This window comes from Engraulis encrasicolus, chromosome 16 (genome assembly GCF_034702125.1).
Source record: "Engraulis encrasicolus isolate BLACKSEA-1 chromosome 16, IST_EnEncr_1.0, whole genome shotgun sequence".
Taxonomy (NCBI): domain Eukaryota; kingdom Metazoa; phylum Chordata; class Actinopteri; order Clupeiformes; family Engraulidae; genus Engraulis; species Engraulis encrasicolus.
Window position 1 is genome coordinate 52139697 of NC_085872.1, and position 20000 is coordinate 52159696.

At 42.3% G+C, this 20000-nt stretch overlaps 1 protein-coding gene across 2 annotated transcripts in view; it reads right to left on the reverse strand.

Moving 5' to 3' along the window:
* Window positions 1-9826: 9826 nt before the first annotated feature.
* Window positions 9827-20000, reverse strand: part of LOC134466653 (E3 ubiquitin-protein ligase RNF126-A-like) — a 16947-nt gene continuing 6773 nt past the window's right edge. Inside the window, exons 6-10 of one of the 2 annotated variants that reach the window (XM_063220538.1) lie at window positions 14330-14398; window positions 12820-12898; window positions 11814-11907; window positions 11022-11137; window positions 9827-10141 (exon numbers count right to left, since the gene is read on the reverse strand). In XM_063220538.1, coding sequence (XP_063076608.1) covers window positions 10067-10141; window positions 11022-11137; window positions 11814-11907; window positions 12820-12898; window positions 14330-14398 — 433 coding nt within the window. In that variant the 3' untranslated portion in view covers window positions 9827-10066. The remainder of the gene's footprint in view (window positions 10142-11021; window positions 11138-11813; window positions 11908-12819; window positions 12899-14329; window positions 14399-20000) is intronic. The other variant, XM_063220539.1, reaches the window with a different exon arrangement.

A 20000-nucleotide genomic window follows, 5' to 3' on the forward strand; every position in this document is an offset into this window, starting at 1 on the left:
AATGCCATAATACAAACACTAGGTGGTGCCATTACCTTGAATTTCTTTGAATTTAATCTACACCACCCATTGAAAGTACATAGAATACCACCACCTAGTGTTCGTATTATGGCATTACTTTGAACTGAAATTCTTTCAATTCGGAATTTCGTACAAGCCTGTGCTGCACTGTAATGTTGTACTAATGTAACATACTAGTACTTGCTTATTTTTTTAAAGGTATTTGATCCATATTAATGCGTGTATCACTGTGCAGAGTGGACATAAAAAACGTCATAAGAGTGGCCTTAATCGCCAGAAACATTGTTTTTATTTACTGAAACATTGCAGCTTGTCTTGGAGTGGGTTCTGTGAGGCCTCTAAAAACAGGCACATGAGGCATATGGCAAAGGAATTGTCATCATATACAGTACTGAACTTGTACATATCAACTTGAACCAATAAAAGAGTGGCAGACATACGCTGTCAAACATACGGAAGCCCAGAGGTGACATGGAGGGATTTTTTTGGGGGTGGGAAATGTGTGCACTGGAGACTAACACCTTTGCGAGATAACGCAAATATTTTGCGAGATAACGCAAACCATTTGCGAGATAACGCAAATATTTTTGCGAGATAACGCAAATTAAAACTTGCATCTGCCGGTTCACCACTTTGATTTGCAGCACACTTTTTGGTCACCGGGGGGCAGTCTGAACCAACATGTGTACGGCTTTGACATGCTACAGTTGTAGGGGTAGGCTATTCAATTCAACCACCACTGTTGTTGGATAACAGCGAGAGGGATGCTGACAATCAAAAACATTAGACTACTACCGCTGGAAGGACGTGCAAGGATATCGTTATTTTATCCATTGTTTTATGTTAAATAAACAAAAGATTTTGAGAGACACCGTAGCACCTTGCTTTGCGAACGGACAGAAGGGGAAATATAGGATTTGTTGGACGACACTTGTCTGCAATGCAGAAGCTCTGTATGACAGAATTAAGGAAGGCAGACGGGACAACTGTTTACTCTACGATTATTTTCAAAGATGATGAGAAGTTTATGAAAATCATTTTGTCATATCAAGACCCACATGTGAATTGTGTAGGCCTAATTTTAACATAGGCCTCGACGTTGAGGCAGCACGCTGTATTTTCTTTCTTTTTCTTGAAACTTTCAACGCAATGTGCTGTTTGTTGCGGTTCTCCCCTTTTAATTTATAATTGGCTAAATCAAGTAGGCTATCACTGCTTAGCCATGCAGAGAGCTTAGACTTGTAACAACTCCGACATTTGGAACTATCCAAAGTGGGCATTGGTTAATAGTTTTCTCGGTCAGACTTGGATTAATGTTTTCTTAACGCATGACATGATGGCAGATCACGGAACTTCACGCAGTAGCTCAATGAATAGAAAGCGACATATGTCCTTCCTGTGGTAGAAAATTCCTCCTGTTATACATGACATCGGGTCTTAGGTAAATGGAGGAAATCAAATAGTTATTTGCTTTTAATTGTGAACCAGTTTTACAGTGATGGCTTTTAGCGAACACAAATTACTTTTGGATGTAACTTGTACCGCCGCGTGCCCCATGGTGCCATGGTTTCCGACCCTGTAGCACTGAGAGATATCGCTGAAATCTAACGCAGAGCTCACAGAGATGACTAACAACTTTCAAAAATTCACGGAGAAGTGTCAAGTTTGGCAGAAGGGCGATAGCGCACTGGCATTGATGATCTGGCTTTGTTGTAACATGGTGAAGGTTTTGTGCCTTTAATGCATGGCAGTAGGCTGCGATTGGTGTTATCGCGTGATTGGTTGGCACCTGCAATTACCTTTTCCCGAGTTCATTTAAAAGCCTGGCACCGGTTACTACAGGGTGTGGCAGATTTGTTTGGTGCCATCTCCGCGTCAGTTTGTTCGGTTGTGTCTGGGCGCACACACCGCACCAGAGAATCAGGGATTAAAAAAAATCTAACGAATGTTATATAATCTAATCTATTCTTTTTTTGTTTTTTTTTGTTTTTTTGGGGGGCTTTTTCAGCCTTTATTGTTTTTTGTGAGACAGGATAGTGAAGGAGAGACAGGAAGCGAGCTGGGAAAAAATCTAATCTATTCTTAATAATATAATACATCATCACAATGAACACAATGAAACTAAATGAACATAAAAAAAAAAAAAAATACTCATTTGCCTGAATTGAATACTCGCCTAGGGCAGAAAATCGACAAGGGCCGGCCCTGCTTACGATCGCTAGTTAACGGTGCTGTATGGTAACGTATGTGTGCAGGTATGCTGTGGAACTGTGGGCCAACGTGAGGTTATCTGCTGAGGCGAGCTGTCTTGCTCTACTTTGGATTCTGAACTGACGCGCGCTGAGCGTGCATGCTCCCGGAGCGAGACCGATTCTGGCTGCGCTCCTGACTGGTGTGAATGTGTGTGAGAGTGTGTGGGTGTCTATGTCCAGTGTGTGTGGAGTGATCTCCGGTGCCCTTGAGTGAATGACCACACACCTGTGCGCTTCCTCTCCATTTCGCTCCCGTTTGTTGTTTTTCTTGAAGTGTCTACTGTCAGTATAATGCACATTGTTCTCGCAATCGGACCATGTCCATGCCTGTGTCACTCTAGCCCTATTGGCTTGTTTCTGCTGTGCCAAGTGTATACTAATCATGTGTGTTCACCCGTGCAAGGGGGCAGCCCCCAATGGCACCCCAAAGGGAGCAGTGTGGTGGGACGGTACCAAGCTCAGGGTACCTCAGTCATGGAGGAGGATGGGGGAGAGCACTGGTTAATTACTCCCCCCACCAACCTGGCGGGTCGGGAGTTGAACCGGCAACCTTTGGGCTACAAGTCTGATGCCCTAAACCAGGGGTGTCAAACATACGGCCCGCGGACCGCACCCGGCCTGCCAGAGGGATCAGTCCGGCCCGGATGTACAAAAAAAAAAAATTTTTTTTTTTTTTGCTTTTTCAAAAAAAGAACCGAAATACGCAATTACGCCACTCGGGGCAAAATCGAGACCTGCATGACATACAGTATATGTAGTAAAGTGCATATCACACTTCTATTATATACATTGTGAATTTGTACTGTGACCGGCTTTTGATAAAGCTCATATATAGACCTGATATATAGAGATCAAATGTTAATACTTCTTATTTGTATTGTATTGGTATTGGTTATAATTAATATATAATTGTATTTGTATTGGTTCGTATTGAGCTGAAACGGGATGTTAAAATGCAGTAAGTGACACCCAAGAAATATTTTTTTCCTAGGGGAGTAGGCCTACCCCCAGACCCCCCGCCAAAAAGAACTGTCCCATATTTTATTCATTGGTGGTTGGCAATAAATGAATAAATAAATGAAGTTTTGCATAGGATTAACAGTATTGCATTCGTTTCAACACATTGAACACACTTTTAAAACGTGATAGTACTGAAAACTAATCCTCTGCTTTAAGGTGTTTTTTTTTTTTTTTCGATGATGTTACTAATGCGGCCCGCTTGAGGTCCACATGGGTTGTATGCGGCCCCCGGATCAAAATGAGTTTGACACCCCTTGTCCTAAACGCTTACTCATGACTGCCCTTTGTTAAGATTTAAAGGATGGGACAACTTAGTGACAATTAGCTCAGTGGCGTGAGGTAGTACACAATTAGCATTAAAGGGACACTGTGTGAAATTTGTAGTTGTTTATTTCCACAATTCATGGTGCCCATTAACTAATGTTACCTTTTTCATGAATACTTACCACCACCATCAAATTCTAAGTATTCCTTATGACTGGAAAAATTGCACTTTGCATACATGAAAAGGGGGATCTTCTCCATGGTCCGCCATTTTGAATTTCCAAAAATAGCCATTTTTAGCTGCAAAAAACAACTCTACTTGGATCATACTAGGAGATATTTGTTTATTACTCAGTAAACTTTCATGTAAAAATCAAATTGGGCAATAGGCAGCCCAGTTTCAATGGACAACATAGTTGCAGTACCTTTTTTTGACCATTTCCTGCACAGTGTCCCTTTAAGTGGAAAAAGTTGTGAAATTATGTCTTTCCATAGTGTCAGTTTTTTACATCACAATAACTTGGCATTTGAACCGTGGTGTGTAGACATGTTATAGGAACTGTAGCTCAGGCCACCAGGCCTGAAATTTCGTCATTTTAAGGGCAAGGCCACTTGGCCTTTTGAGTTGTCATTTTTTTAAGGGCACAAAGGCCAAAAGCCAGGGCACCAAGGCCATAAATGTAAAAAATATATATATATATCTAGCAGTCAAATAGAAATGTAACCAGTCTTCATCAGGCTGGCTGGTGTTAAAGGGTAATGTTTAGGTTAAATTTATAACTAAATATATACTGGATGTTGTCAGGAGAGGTATTTTGAAACATATATGTGAAATTCACAGTCTATAACAAAGCTAAACTGCAATATTTTTTATGAATGTATCATTTTACAGCTACTTCTGAAATATTGGGCTCCTCGCTGGCAGAGCCTCTATGACGTATATAGAGGGAGTCCAACTAAAGTTCTGGCTCAGCTCTCGCTTGTGGATGTAGGCTTACCAACCATTTTGGTTGTAGTAGAGAGGCTGGGAAAAGTGGACAGTTATATTGTATTTGGGCTATTGAAAATGGTTTATTACTGCTTTTGTGCATTGTGTATTAAAAAAGACGGATCAGCGGGTCTATCGGTTTATCTAGAATATGAAACTGTTCTGGGTCTCCGCGCTGTATGTGGCCATGCGTAATTTGCGATTATAAACAGGGGGCGATATCTAGGCCTATCTCTCCTTTGCTTTCACATGAGACAGGCTTGTACGAATTTCCGAATGGAAAGAATTTCAATTCAAAGTAATGCCATAATACGAACACTAGGTGGTGCCATTACCTTGAATTTCTTTGAATTGAATCTACACCACCCATTGAAAGTACATACAACACCACCACCTAGTGTTCGTATTATGGCATTACTTTGAATTGAAATTCTTTCCATTCGGAATTTCGTACAAGCCTGACATGAGAGATGCATTTCACAGGCAAATCTAAAACAGTCTCAAAGTAGACCATTACATAGGCTACTTAGAAATAGCATTTGCTGTGGAGTAACGACATGCCTACCGCCTACATGGACTTGCGCCCTCTGTCCATGGTGCTGAAACCGCGGCACTCTTATGTGAAGCACGTTACAGTTTCACAAGGGGATTGGCTTACAGGCTACAAAAAGACCAAACTATACAATAGGCTATGGTTGAAGTAGGGTGACCACCCGTCCCGCGTAGCGCGTGCGTGTACAGCGTTTGAAGCCCAAATCATGCGTCCCGCGAATTGACAGTTTGTCCCGCATAATCAAGTGTGCTCGAGAAAAGAAAAAAAAGTCTCTCAATCCCTGAGACCTAGGCAGTCCCACAGGGGTTCCAAGACCAAAATTAATATATTGAAATGTAGGCTACAGGTCCTTAAAGGGACACTGTGCAGGAAATGGTCAAAAAACTATTCTGCTCATTGAAAATGTGTTGTCTACGGCCAAATTTTATCTTTTCATGAAAGTTTACTAAGTAATACATTAATATTTTATAGTATAGCCCAAGTACAGTCATTTTTGCAGCTAAAAATGGCTATTTTTGGAAATTCAAAATGGCAGACCATGTCTCCATGGTCCCCCTTTTCATGTATGAAAAGTACAATTTTTCCAGTCATTTGATTGTGGTGGTAAGTATTCATGAAAAAGGTAACATTAGTGAATGGGCAGCATGAATTCTGGAAATAAACAACTAAAAATCTTACACAGTGTCCCTTTAAAGGTGTAAAAAGTAGTCTATGCGTCCTCATGAGCTACCAAATTGGCAAAACTGCACTGATGCACAAGATGCACATTGAAATTGTTCACTTATTGTTTCACATGCAGTCTTCTGACAATGTCTAAATTGTCTAAATAGTGATGCATATTTATTGATTGATTGATATATGTATTAGGGATGTGGGGGTTAAGCACTGATGACATTTTATCTATAGGCTATTTTATATTTGCAGTATTTAGAACGAAAATGACATGGTTTTGGGCGGGGGGTTTGGGGGTCCTGCCCCAAGAAAATTTGAGTTTCTTAGATGCAATTTCATGCATTTTAATGCATTTTAATCAATTAGGCGTCAGAGAGGGCACAAAACTTAGTCAGAAAGGGCATCAAGGCCAAAGTGGCCTTATGGCAGATATTTTTTTCAAGGGCACAAGGCCAAAGTGGGAGGGCACGAGGGCTATGGCCCTCATGGCCCTCACGAAACTCCTGCCCTGCCCTGCCCACCACCATCAAGTAATGGCTGCCAGGTGTAGTATGTTTTTTTTATGGTGGGTATACTGTATATTTGAACATTTTTTGAAGTGGGTATACTGTATGTATTTGTGCTATTCAAAACAATGGATCAGTAAATTGTAAGTGGGTATACTGAAATCCCTGAAATTTAGAAGTGGGTATACTGCGTACACCCGCGTTCTACGTAGACTGCACCACTGGCTGCCAGGCTGTGAATAAGGAAGCGCTAATCTTGTCTAATATTCTACCTCTATATTGCTTCATGTTTTCAAGGCCATTTTTGATGTTCCCTTATGGTAATCTATGGTGACACTGAAGAAGGCTCTGTGCAGCCGAAACGTCTGTCATGTCAGTCCCTGCAATGTTAAAATAAAAAGAAAACAACAAGAAAGAAGAAAAATTGAGTGTGATCCTACTACTGATGTTCCCTTATGCCAAATTAGTCTCGACACATGTCCAGTGGAGGGCGGCCAGCGTGGGATAAGAAGATGCTTTATGAGGACGTGTAGAATCTTAAAGGTACACTGTGCAAGATGTTTAGTTGTTTATTTCCAGAATCCATGCTGCCCATTCACTAATGTTAATTTTTCATGAATACTTACCACCACAATCAAATTCTAAGTATTCATTATGACTGGGAAAATTGCACTTTTCATACATGAAAAGGGGGATCTTTTCCATGGTCCGCCTTTTTTAATTTCCAGAATTTTTTAGCTGCAGAAATGACTGTACTTGGGCCATACTAGAACATATTAGTTAATGACTTAGTAAACTTTCATGAAAAGATCAAATTTGGCAACAGGCAGCCCAGTTCCAATGAGCAGCATAGTTGCAGCACCTTTTTTGACCATTTCCTGCACAGTGTCCCCACTGTCTCGACACACATCTCCAATAAGGTAGCAAAGTTTATCTGGCCCATTGTTGGCCCGATCCTTTTTTCGCGAGGGCCGACAGCCGGCCCAATTCTGGCTTTGTCCACGGCCCAATAATGGCCCTATTACCGTATGCCGACAGTGTCGTCTCAGTTACTGCATGAGACTGAAAGTTATTTTCAGTGTCGTCCGAGTGTTGGCTCAGCAACTGCACGAAGTGACAGTTATTTTCAGTGTTCTATGAAGTGTTGGCTGAGTCACGGTGACCAGTGTTCCAGCCGAGCAGACACTCAGCCGACAGTGTCGAAATTCAGCCAAGATCGGGCCGACTGTGTTTTCTACTCTGTCTAACCAGGACATGGAGTCCCATGCCAGAGTGTCTAAAACCGCTTCAACACAATTTTTTTTTTTTTCAGTCATAGTTTTTCTAGTTCTAGTTTTTCATAGTCATAGAACCTAAAAGAATTTTAACCACAGCTCATAGGGTTGATGAAAAATGAAAGATTCCATACAATAAATAACTCCATACAATAATACAATACATTAATAAATGACTCCACGCACAATAACTTCTTCAAGAAAAAGAACTCAATGATTTAATGTTCAGCTCTTTATTTCTTTAAATATCATTATTCTATAAAAATGTTCCACATATCAATGTTACCCCATCATACAGATCACACGACATGGTTCCAGTGATCCATATCCTTGGTCTGTTCATCTCTCTTGAGACCAAGATAAACACATTTGCTTTAGATGGTGTCAAGCATGTGTGGTGGTAAACAAGTGAGTTTTACAAAAAAGGTGTATCCTCTCATAAGCCAAGCATGGTAGTGGGACTGACATGGTTTGGGGATGCATGAATGCTATCAACATTGGCAATCTGAAATACACCTAAAAGAAACATGCATGTCAACATGCACTGTGACTACTGAAGCAGATCATTATATTCTCCATAGGATTGCATTCAAATCTCACACCAATCTATTTAAGCCAGATGCAGACTCAAAATTTAAAAGTTCAATGCAAAGAAAGGTTGAAACGCACACTGATGACCTCCCTTGTCATCCCTTTTCATTTCGTTTTCATTTCGAGACGATTCGAGCCAACATAGCCCCTTCTCTACCGGATTTTAATCTGGGGTGTACTCACTTTTGTGAGTACATGTTCAAACATTAATGGCTGTATTTTGTTTTTTTCTGAGTGAACAAGAAATTTAAGCGGTTAAATATGTTGTTAAAAGGTCACTAATCATTGTGTCAAAGTTACATTTCTGTAATGCCTTCCTATGAAAAGATATACTCAAAAATCTGCAAAACTGTGAGGGGTGTATTCACTTTCTTGATATACTGTAAATAATAAAATATGAAACTAGATAAAGAGGTACATAGCATAAAATATGTATAATACAATATTTTAAATTAAATAATGAAATAAAAACATTGTATACCGTAATATTGATATATTCATAAAATAAATATCAAAATATCAAATAAATAAAATGTTATTTTTTTATAATATAAATAATTTAAAAAATGAATCAAACTTTTCCTTCAAAAAGGTTGGAAAAAATATTGAAAAAGTTTCATCTAAAAATGGTTTTCATGATAGAAAATGTGGCTACATGTCTCTCAGAGTAAATGAGAAAAAAATATTTATTCCCCTTTTTGTTTTGTAATTGTGCAAGAAATTGTTTAGTAATTGTGCAAGGTCTTGAAGAAGCTACTCGGCTTCAGAAAGCATTGGTTTGTCTAAAACAGGGGTGGGGAACCTTTTTCATTCAAGGGGCCACTTCAAATTCCTCCAAGGGCCGTAAAACTCCTTCAAAGGCCATACTATAAACACAAACCACCCACCTTTAAAACAGACTCCAACTTCTCCAGATCCCCTGAATATAACTTAAATGTATTGTAGATGTAATTTCTAAGATTCCTTTACAAATTTTGTCATATTTCATGTGAAGATGCATATCATTAAAATGATATCGGGGCCGGATAAAACGGACCTTGAGACATAGGTTTCCCCCCCTGGTCTAGAAGAATGCATGTCGTGTTTTTGAAATGGCTAGCTTTAATGTAGTCTTTTCCATGGGCAAGATATTTCATATTTGAATTTTCTGCTTTCCATTTTAAGTAATGATCACATTCAAAAGGCCACAGATTAATTAGATATGTCCCCGAGCCAACTTGTTAATTCTTTTGTTGTGGCCGGTCACAAATTGGCTTTTGTTGAAGTCAGTGTTTTGCTCAAGTGCATCACGCAAAAAGAGTTTTAAAAAATACGTATATTCCAAAAAGCTTTTTTAAAATTTAAAACATGTTGCCATGATTTTCAAAATCATCTTTGAAATCCTTGGGAATTCTGTACAGAGTTCATTCTGGAAATATGTGCACACTCCAGTTCGTGTTTTATTCAGGGTTGAATAATTGAGAGTCGGTAACGTAATGCACATGGGTATATGGGTGGGTATTCCAGTCCATTCCAGAAAGACTGCATACGGGTGGGTGAATCCATTCCATACCCCTTCCATAGAGATAGTTGGGTTGTCCATTTCGTGTTTTCATGGATAAATAACTGAGTCCATTCCAGAAAGACTGCATACAGGTGGGTGAATCCATTCCATAGAGTTAGTATGTAGTAGGTGGGTTGTCCATTTCGTGTTTTCATGGATAAATAATTGATTCCATTCCATAAAGACTGCATACAGGTGGGTGAATCCATTCCATATTTTCACTCCATAGAGGTAGTATGTGGATGGCCACTCCAGTTTCGTGTTTTCATGGATCAATAATTGTGTCCATTTCATAAGTAAACACTGCATATAGGTGGGTGTGTCCATTCCATAATTTAATTCCATAGAGATTGCATGTCGGCGGGGTAGTCCATCCCGTGTTTTAGTGGAAGTCGGGGGGGTCGGTGGCGGTGTTGCGGCCGCTTAAACTCTTGCGGCACACAGGACAGGTGTCATGCTGTAGAGAGAGAGAGAGAAGAGGGAGCGAGAGAAGAGGGAGAGAGAGAGAGAGAGAAGGAGGGAGAGAGAAAGGGGGGGATGGAGAGAGGAGAGAGTCAGAGGGCAAGAGACAGAGAAAGAGAGGGAGAGAGGGGGCGGTGGAGAGAGAGAGAGGGAGACCGAGGGAGAAAGAGAAAAGAGATACACAAAGAGAGAGAATTGAAATGTATGTCCCGGACGAGCCCCCAGCAGATATACAGATAGACAATATAGATCGTATTCTATCTATCTATCTATCTATCTATCTATCTATCTATCTATCTATCTATCTATCTATCTATCTATCTATCTATCTATCTATCTATCTATCTATCTATCTATCTATCTATCTATCTATCTATCTATCTATCTCTCTGACGTATCCACACTGCACACCAATATTGCTATCCAACTGTTTGAATGAAAACTGTATTGAGTCCTTAAACTCTAATAAGACTGACTAAGACTTAATTTTGCACCACCATAATTTCAAAATAAAAAAAAAATGTAATCGAAGTTTGATAATTATAATTCATATATAATTATAATATAATGAAACTAGTTTCACTGATGTTGTATAAACAAAAACCATTTTGGAAATAATGTTCATTGTTTATAACTATTTTTATTGAAATATAGTTCAACATTTTATTTTTCAAAAGTTGTGCACTCATTTATTGGTGGTTGGAGCAATGTCTTAGTTACTTATCTATCTATCCTGTTCCAATCAGGTTACTATGCTGCCCAATCCAATAGAACGTCTCTGGTCTTCAATGGGAGAAAAGACTAAACGTTTTTGTAGTTCAATAACAGCCTCTTCTAATGGGTTCCAATGGGAGAAAAGACTACAAATAGATGACCTGCTCCAGCCAGGTGACGATGCAGCTGCTGTGGAAGGTGTGGGTGCAGGGCAGTCGCCTGGCGCTCTCGCCCCTCTTGAAGTCCTCCCTGCAGACCGAACACTCCAGGCCAGACGCTGGAGAGAGAGATGGAGAGAGAGAGATGAGGAGAGAGAGAGGGAGGGGGGGTAGAGAGAGAGAGAGATGGAGAGAGATGGAGAGAGAGAGAGATGGGGGGGGGGGAGGGAGAAAGATGGTGGGGACAGACAGAGTGATAGTAGCGTACCAACGTGTTGCTGGGTAATCTCTATGGTGGGGACATAGTAACGTACCAACGTGTTGCTGGGTAATCTCTATGGTGGGGACATAGTAACGTACCAACGTGTTGCTGGGTAATCTCTATGGTGGGGACATAGTAACGTACCAACGTGTTGCTGGGTAATCTCTATGGTGGGGACAGACAGAGTGATAGTAACGTTCCAACGTGTTGCTGGGTAATCTCTATGGTGGGGAGACAGTAACGTACCAACGTGTTGCTGGGTAATCTCTATGGTGGGGACATAGTAACGTACCAACGTGTTGCTGGGTAATCTCTATGGTGGGGACAGTAACGTACCAACGTGTTGCTGGGTAAACTCTATGGTAACGTACCAACGTGTTGCTGGGTAATCTCTATGGTGGGGAGACAGTAACGTACCAACGTGTTGCTGGGTAATCTCTATGGTGGGGACATAGTAACGTACCAACGTGTTGCTGGGTAATCGCTATGGTAACGTACCAACGTGTTGCTGGGTAATCGCTATGGTAACGTACCAACGTGTTGCTGGGTAATCTCTATGGTGGGGAGACGTCGTATTGCCTCCCTGTCAGCTGGTGGCGGCCCGCTGTTCTCAAACTGGTTCAGGAGCTAGAGAGAGAGAGAGAAATAAGATGGAGGGAGAGAGAGAGAGAGAGAGAGAGAGAGAGAGAGAGAGAGAGAGAAATAAGATGGAGGGAGAGAGAGAGAGAGAGAGAGAGAGAGAGAGAGAGAGAGAGAGAGAGATAGACAGAGAAAGGGACGGGGGAGAGAAATGAGATGGAGGGAGAGAGAGAAAGAGAGAGAGAAGAAAGATGGAGAGAGAGAGGGATGGAGAGAAAGAGAGAGAGAGAAGATGGAGAGAGAGAGAGAGAAAGAGAGAAAGAGAGAGAGAGAAGTAAGATGGAGGGAGAGAGAGAGAGAGAGAGAGAGAGAGAGAGAGAGAGAAGTCAGATGGAGGGAGAGAGAGAAAGAGAGAGAGAGAGAGAGAAAGAGAAAGAGAGACAGAGAGACAGAGAGAGAGAGAGAAGTCAGATGGAGGGAGAGAGAGAAAGAGAGAGAGAGAGAGAGAGAGAGAGAGAGAGAGAGAGAGAGAAGTAAGATGGAGGGAGAGAGAGAAAGAGAGAGAGAGAGAGAGAGAGAGAGAGAGAGAGAGAGAGAGAGAGAGACAGAGACAGAGAGACACAGAGAGAGAGAGACAGAGAGAGAGAGAGAGAAGTAAGATGGAGGGAGAGAAAGAGAGAGAGAGAGAGAGACAGAGAGAGAGAGAGAGATAGACAGAGAGAGAGAGAGAGAGATAGACAGAGAAAGGGACGGGGGAGAGAGAGAGAGAGAGAGACAGAGAGAGAGACAGAGAGAGAAAAGAAAGATGGAGGGAGAGAGAGAGAGAGATTATAAAATGTGACTAATAAACTACAAAGACGGCCTCTTCAGGTAGCCTAGCATGTAGTCTTTTCTACCATTTACGTAAACCCATAATAAGGCATGGCTATTGAACTACAAAAATGGCCATAGAAGACTCACGTGTGTGATGATGGCATCCAGGCCATTGGAGCCCCAGGCGTAGTCCATGGGGCTGGAGTGAAGCGATCCCCTGGATCCCCTGAGAAAAAAAAGAGAAAGAAAAAACACGATTCAAACCCAAGATATAAGATAGATACCGGTATACAATCTTGAACTGTCAGTTCATAACTACTTTGCTAGTGGAAGACGTTAACTATCAAATGAGGAACATGACTGATGAAGATCTATTCCCAAATGTATTCTGGTATGTTTTTTGTTGGCAATAGTTGATGGCACTCAGACTTGGACTTTGTGGCTTTGGCCCAATCTATCCATATACCTTCCCCTACTGTATTTAAGATACAAAAGGAGCGTCAAAATGCCATCAAAAGCACTTAAGCTGCTGTTGGCAGGCCGACTAACTATATGATGTGTTCCGCTGGCAGCCAATTGAATATGTATATTTTTCTTAAAGTGATACTGTCCCATTTTTGGAAATAAGCTTATTTTACACCTCTACTTGAATTAAATAATAGGGTTTTACCGTTCTCTCATAGCTAGCAGTTAACATTGAGTCCTATGAGACCAGTTAGCCGCCAGCTGGTCTCATAGAACTCAATGTTAACTGCTAGCTTGAAGGTAAAATTTGCACTGCCATACCCAGAGAATGATTGAAAGTACAGGAGAATGGTAAAACCCTATTATTTAACTCAAGGGGAGGTGTAAAATAAGCTTATTTCCAAAAATGGGACAGTATCACTTTAACACGAGTGAATCGAATGTTTAAGGTCGAATCTGTGTGCCGTGTTTTCTCCAATTGAAAGCCATCCTAAAACACTATGGGGCACCTAAGTCTCCACCCCTTCCGGGCAGCTTGTGGGGCTGGCAATGCAAAAACTTTTGACTGGGCTGTAATGGACTGATCAAAGCTATTTTCCGACCCACCTCGCATTTCCCCGTCGATCACACATATGCTGTGCCTCAGAATTAATAACAACCAATGGTGTGCTTGTTGACTTCACTTGGCAAGCGATTTTTGAGTTGTGTGTGTGCAAAAATATGTAATTATTTGGACTACACAACAGACGTCGCATGTCCGACGTGCAGCCACTTAAGCCACGGTGCAGTGGTAGGGTTGGCTGTGCCTCGGTTCACGTCAGATATGCGAGGCGCACGTGTAGTCTCCAACACAGTTTTGCACAAAAGCTAAAATAACGTTTCTTGCGTGCCGAAAATGAGTGGTCTTACGACGCAAATCCAAACCTTTCAAATTCACTGTCATCATATGTGAAATCCGGAGCACATGCCAAATGGGATGAGGATTTAGCTTTACTCGCTCCATTAACTCGCACTCAAAATTTTGAGCGCTCCAGCCCCATAGATCGGAAGTAGAAAGGCGTGACTTAGGTGCCCCATTGATCTACAAAAATGGCCTCTTCAGGTAGCCTTAATGTGTAGTCTTTCCTCCCATTGAACGCCATTTTAAAACAAGGCTACTGAACTACAAAAATGGCCACCAACAGCTCCTTACCATGATCCCATGCCCATGTCCGGCATGGCTGTGGGGGCCATAATCCCACTCACAAGCTGCTGGATGATCCTGGAAGCCAAAAATAATAAAACAAACAAAATTAAATCTCTGCTACAAATAGATGTAACATAGAAGAGCAAGGTATCCTGACTGCAGCTGTTCTTCACGATCACGGGAGAGGACTGATGCTGGTTGCTAAGGCAAATGCTTTGCCTAGCAACCGTTGCTATGCAACATTGAACTCTGAATGGCTTGTTGTGGAAACTGTTCTTACTTCCTAAATTATCAGACTGTAGACAGAAATCTATGTTGAAGAGTTTAAGTTTATTTGACTCTCGTAACAGTTACACCGAAATACACGCTGGGGCCCTTTGGCTGAAGTGCTACTCGCAATCCCACCCCCCACAAACCGGCCGGTTTCCTCCTCCTCGATTGTTCTGCAGACAACCCTCCTCAGCCCGCGTCGTAGGTTAAATAACCTTTTCTCTGCCGGTTTGGGGGCCGGTTTCCGGCCAGATAGGCCACAGATTGGAGCATCCCTTCAGCCAATGGGGTCTCCCTCACATAGACCTCCCATTTCCCCAGGCCGGCCCACTGTTCCCTCCCACCCGTCATTACATGATCATCACAGAGACATTCTTTTCCTAAATATGCTATATCACACTAAATATTCAATATGGCTTTATATAAAATAGAAATTTCCTTCATGTTCTACCCCTGAAAATGAAAATACGCAAGCGATTCTTTCCACTCAGTTCAAGGTTCAGCTGAGCATATGTGGAAGACACACCAGCTCACACAACATGCTTCGCACACTACACACACACACACACACACAACATGCTTCGCACACTACACACACACACACACACACACACACACACACACACACACACACACACACACAACATGCTTCGCACACTACACACACACACACACAACATGCTTCGCACACTACACACACACACACACACACACACACACACACACACACACACACACACACACACACACACAACATGCTTCGCACACACTACGCACACAACATGCTTCGCACACTACACATACACACACACACACAACATGCTTCGCACACTACACACACACACACACAACATGCTTCGCACACTACACACACACACACACACACACAACATGCTTCACACACACTACACACACACACACACACAACATGCTTCGCACACTACACACACACACACACACACACACACACACACACACACACACACACACACACACACACACACACACACACACACACAACATGCTTCAATAACACACTCCAAACAACACACACACACACACACACACACACACACAACATGCTTCGCACACTACACACACACACACACACACACACAACATGCTTCGCACACTACACACACGCACACACACACCACAACAACATGCTTCACACACTACACACACACACACACACACACACACACACACACACACACACACACACACACACACACACACACACACACACACACACACACACAACATGCTTTACACACTACACATACACACCCACACACACACACACACAACACACACGCACACACACACACACACACACACACACACACACACACACACAACATGCTTCGCACACTACACTACACACACACACACACACACAACATGCTTCGCACACTACACACACACACACACACACACAGTATCATTCCTTCTCCTACCAAATACAGTGCAGGCCAAAAGTCTCACCTTCTCATTCTCTTTATTTTCCTGGATTTTCATTGGGTATTTTCATGCAGGGCATCACAACTGTGCTTGAACACATGGAGAATTACGTGCTAACCAAGAAATATAATTCTAGCTGTTGTCCAACAGCAATGTCAGCTGTCTGCCCACCTGATGTCAACATGCCACAATTGATGGCCCCACACATTCATTTCAATAAGCTCATTTTTGTCTATTTTCAAATAAAAATGCCCAGTCAGTAATGTCAATCCTGATCGAACGTTAAAATCCTCCAATAACTCACTAGAATTGTAGAACTAGAATTTTGAGACCTAAAACCTAGTTTTAAACACTTGATACCTGATGTTGCGTTGTGCAACATTTTCCTTGGCGACTGGAGCTGCATTATGCAACATTCAGGCTCTAGAGAATTGAGACAACTTCATTCAAAATCTCTGTTTGAGATGAATGAGCACATTCCAATGAAAGATGAGGGTCTTAGTGTTTAAATGCAACTTAGTGCATATTTTTATGTGCTTCAGAAGCTGAGATATTTAGCAGTCCCTCCAGTTTTTCGCGATTCAGCGATCGCGTGGATTCATGCAAATTCAATGATATTCCGCATAATTTCACGATGCCGCGTAATTCCTGTAAAGCCGCATTTTTCCCGAAAAATTCACATTCTGTGGAGTTTATTGATTTATATTTTCGTCAAAAAAATAAAAATGTGACTACAATACCACCGGAGACGAAAACCAATACGAAGCATTTTTGTTAATATGTCACTGAAACATTGAAAAAGAATTGCCTGCTATTTCGGAAGTCGCGACCCTCATCTCAGCTGTTCCGCGTCTCTCCTCCCCTCCCTCACACATAGGCCTACACGCAGGCGTCGGTGCTGCACACTCATGACCTTTTTTTAACAGCAGTAGCCTACTTTTCAGTGCAATCCTGGGTGGAAAAAGTATTGTTGCCCATTTATCCATGACGAAGAAGTGTATGCAGTCATGAAATAGTGGCGGTACTGTCGCACAGTAGCAAACATCTTACGTTAGGCTAGGCTACATGTTTGCGGAACTTCTCCACTCTCCCCTGTCGCTTTCATGAGCATGCTACCCGACGGTCGTTGTCTGATCTTTTTTCAATGTTCGCTAATGTTTGTAATTTAAGGGTCTATGTCTATGCGTAGGCACAAGCCTTCTGATAACAATCACTGTAGTGCCGATCGCAAAGGTTTCGGAAGTGTGGAGTTTTGCAACTTGTTTCAGTCAAGGACACCGAGATAGGAAGTGAACGGCCCTTCCACGCTTTCACTGTGTTATTGCAATAAAGTCTTGCGAATCCATGCAACCATGCACACACAACCATGTCAACGAGAGCGTGTATGCCATCACAACTTTGCATCAAGCAAATAATATGCAACAGCTTGCAATACGAGCACGAGAGAGAGAGAGAGAGAGAGAGAGAGAGAGAGAGAGAGAGAGAGAGAGACGCGTCTTCCAACAGGTGACATTGTAACGCTTGCATACAGCCTGGCTACTGTACCCCGCAACGCTCTTTATTAGGCCTAGTGGTAGGCTATACCCACAAGTATTTTTTCATAACGCGCTGTCTCGTTTTCCCCCAAAGTCGTTCTAAAATGTCGACAGAGATTTATGAGTGTCGCGGCCATGATTTTTTTTTTACACATTGGACGCACTGGCTAATAAGACGCTCTGACAGCTTTTGACAATATTTTATTATTCTATTATATAGGAAGTGTGTTTCTGAATCTCTCTCTCTTTTGTCTTAAGCCTACTTAGACTGATTGTGGTTTTCAGTTACCAAAAAAACCCAGAAAGGGGTGCAAAATCTTTGCAAAAAATGAAAAAATGCCGCAAAATCTTTGCAAAAAATGAGAAAATGCCGCCACAAAATCAGGCATTTTGACCGCAAAAATCACAAAATCCCAGTGCAAAATCCTGGAGGGACTGATTTAGGTTTTTACAGGCTGAGGGCAGCTTTTCTCAAAAAGGGCTCAGGCATTCAGTCCCGTTTTTTGCAGGTGCCTTAGGCGTCAATGGGTTAAACACTTGCCCATACAAGCATTTTACAGATATTTTCTTGATCTGATAATGAGTCGTAGCCAGTTACTTGTAGAGGTCAAACCTTTGTTAGAGGGAATCTGTGGCAGGGTTTTTCATGATTACCTTTACTTTTTGTATCACTGTTTCACCAAGATAACCAGCTATGCTGACCAAGTGACCCATTATCAGATCAAGAAAACCTCTCTATTAAAATTGATGCAACAGATTGGGTATTTTTAGTTGAAAATAGACATAAAAATAAGCTTGTTGAAAAATGTGAGGCCCTCAGTGTCACTGTTTGGCATTTTTAAAAATATATTTTTTAATAATTGTTTTTATTTTTTTTTATATTTTCATTTTTTTGTTACCCACATAGTTATACATGTGTTCATTCACAGTTGTGATGCCCTCCCAGAAAATGTACTAAGTTCTGTAAATAGCCACACAAATAAAGATAATTAATTAAATGAGACGGTGAGTCCACACGTTTGGCCTGTATTTCCCCTCTCCACTTTCCCACTATGGGGCACATAAGTCTCCACCCCTTCCGGGCGGCTCATGGGGCACCTAAGTCTCCACCCCTTGGTCACACCTCCTGCTGTTAGAGTTGTCCTCTTAGGATGGTGGTCCAGGTGTGTGAGAGCATGTATCCCAAGTACCATGAACAGGGATGAGGGGGCATACATGCTCTCACACACCTGGACCACCATCCTAAGAGGACAACTCTAACAGCAGGAGGTGTGACCAACCTGTCATTATTGACAGGGAGGTCACACCTTCACAACAACATCAGCTGTTTTTAAAGCACGTCACTCATCAACATCACAGTGACCCTCTGATGAAGACGGAAGTAACACCGTCGAAACATGTCAGGTAAAAGATAAAAACTTTTACATGTCTTAAGGCAAAATAAACCCCTAAGTGTTTTAACTACTGCATCCTCATCAGTGGCTCCTGTTTGAAATAACGCCCCTCTTGACTTCATCATAAGTGCCCCCCCCCCCTTGACCTCATCATAAGTCTGCCCCCCCCCTCTTGACCTCATCATAAGTCTGGCCCCCGGCCCCCCTCTCTTGACCTCATCATAAGTCTGCCCCCCCCTCTTGACTTCATCATAAGTCTGCCCCCCCCCCTCTTGACTTCATCATAAGTCTGCCCCCCCCCCCTCTTGACTTCATCATAAGTCTGTCCCCCCCCCCCCTTGGTATTGACAAATGAAATGGACTAATCTGACTCCCAATGGGGACTAATGCCGCGATCACACCGAAGGCGTTGAAAGAGCCACAACGCTGCTGACTCCTGCCTGGAAAGCACTGGTCAGGGGCGTTGAACGAGGCAAACGATTCAACCTGAAGCGTTCGGACAGGAATCTCGACCAACCGAAGCTCGTGTTTAGAAAAATGTGAACATTCCATTGGCTGCCGCCCTGCTGCCGCCGAGCTCATTACATATTTTTAGATGAAGTTCAACTTCTGCCGCCCTCGGCTTTTGACGCTTTCGACGCCCTCGCCTCTAGAAATGCTCCCGACGCGTTTGCCTCGTTCGCCGCCTGCTCTCCCATACAAAGTCAATTACTTCCGCATCTTTCCACGCGTTCAACGCCCGTGGTGTGACCGCACGGTAATCCCCGCCCCCACTCAGCTGTATCCTTCTCAACGCCCCTCTAGGGCTCGCCAACGTCCCCTGGGGGGCTGCAGCGCCCCCGTTGAGAAACACTAGCCCACAGGATGGATGAAGTGTTAGTTTTGTGCACTGCTCCTAATAAAAGCAGAAAATTACATCTGAGATGCTCCAGTGCCCTCCGAATTGTGAAGTGTTTACATGATTTAAAAACAAAAACAAAAAAAATCGACTTTTTATTTGGCATTAAATTGAGT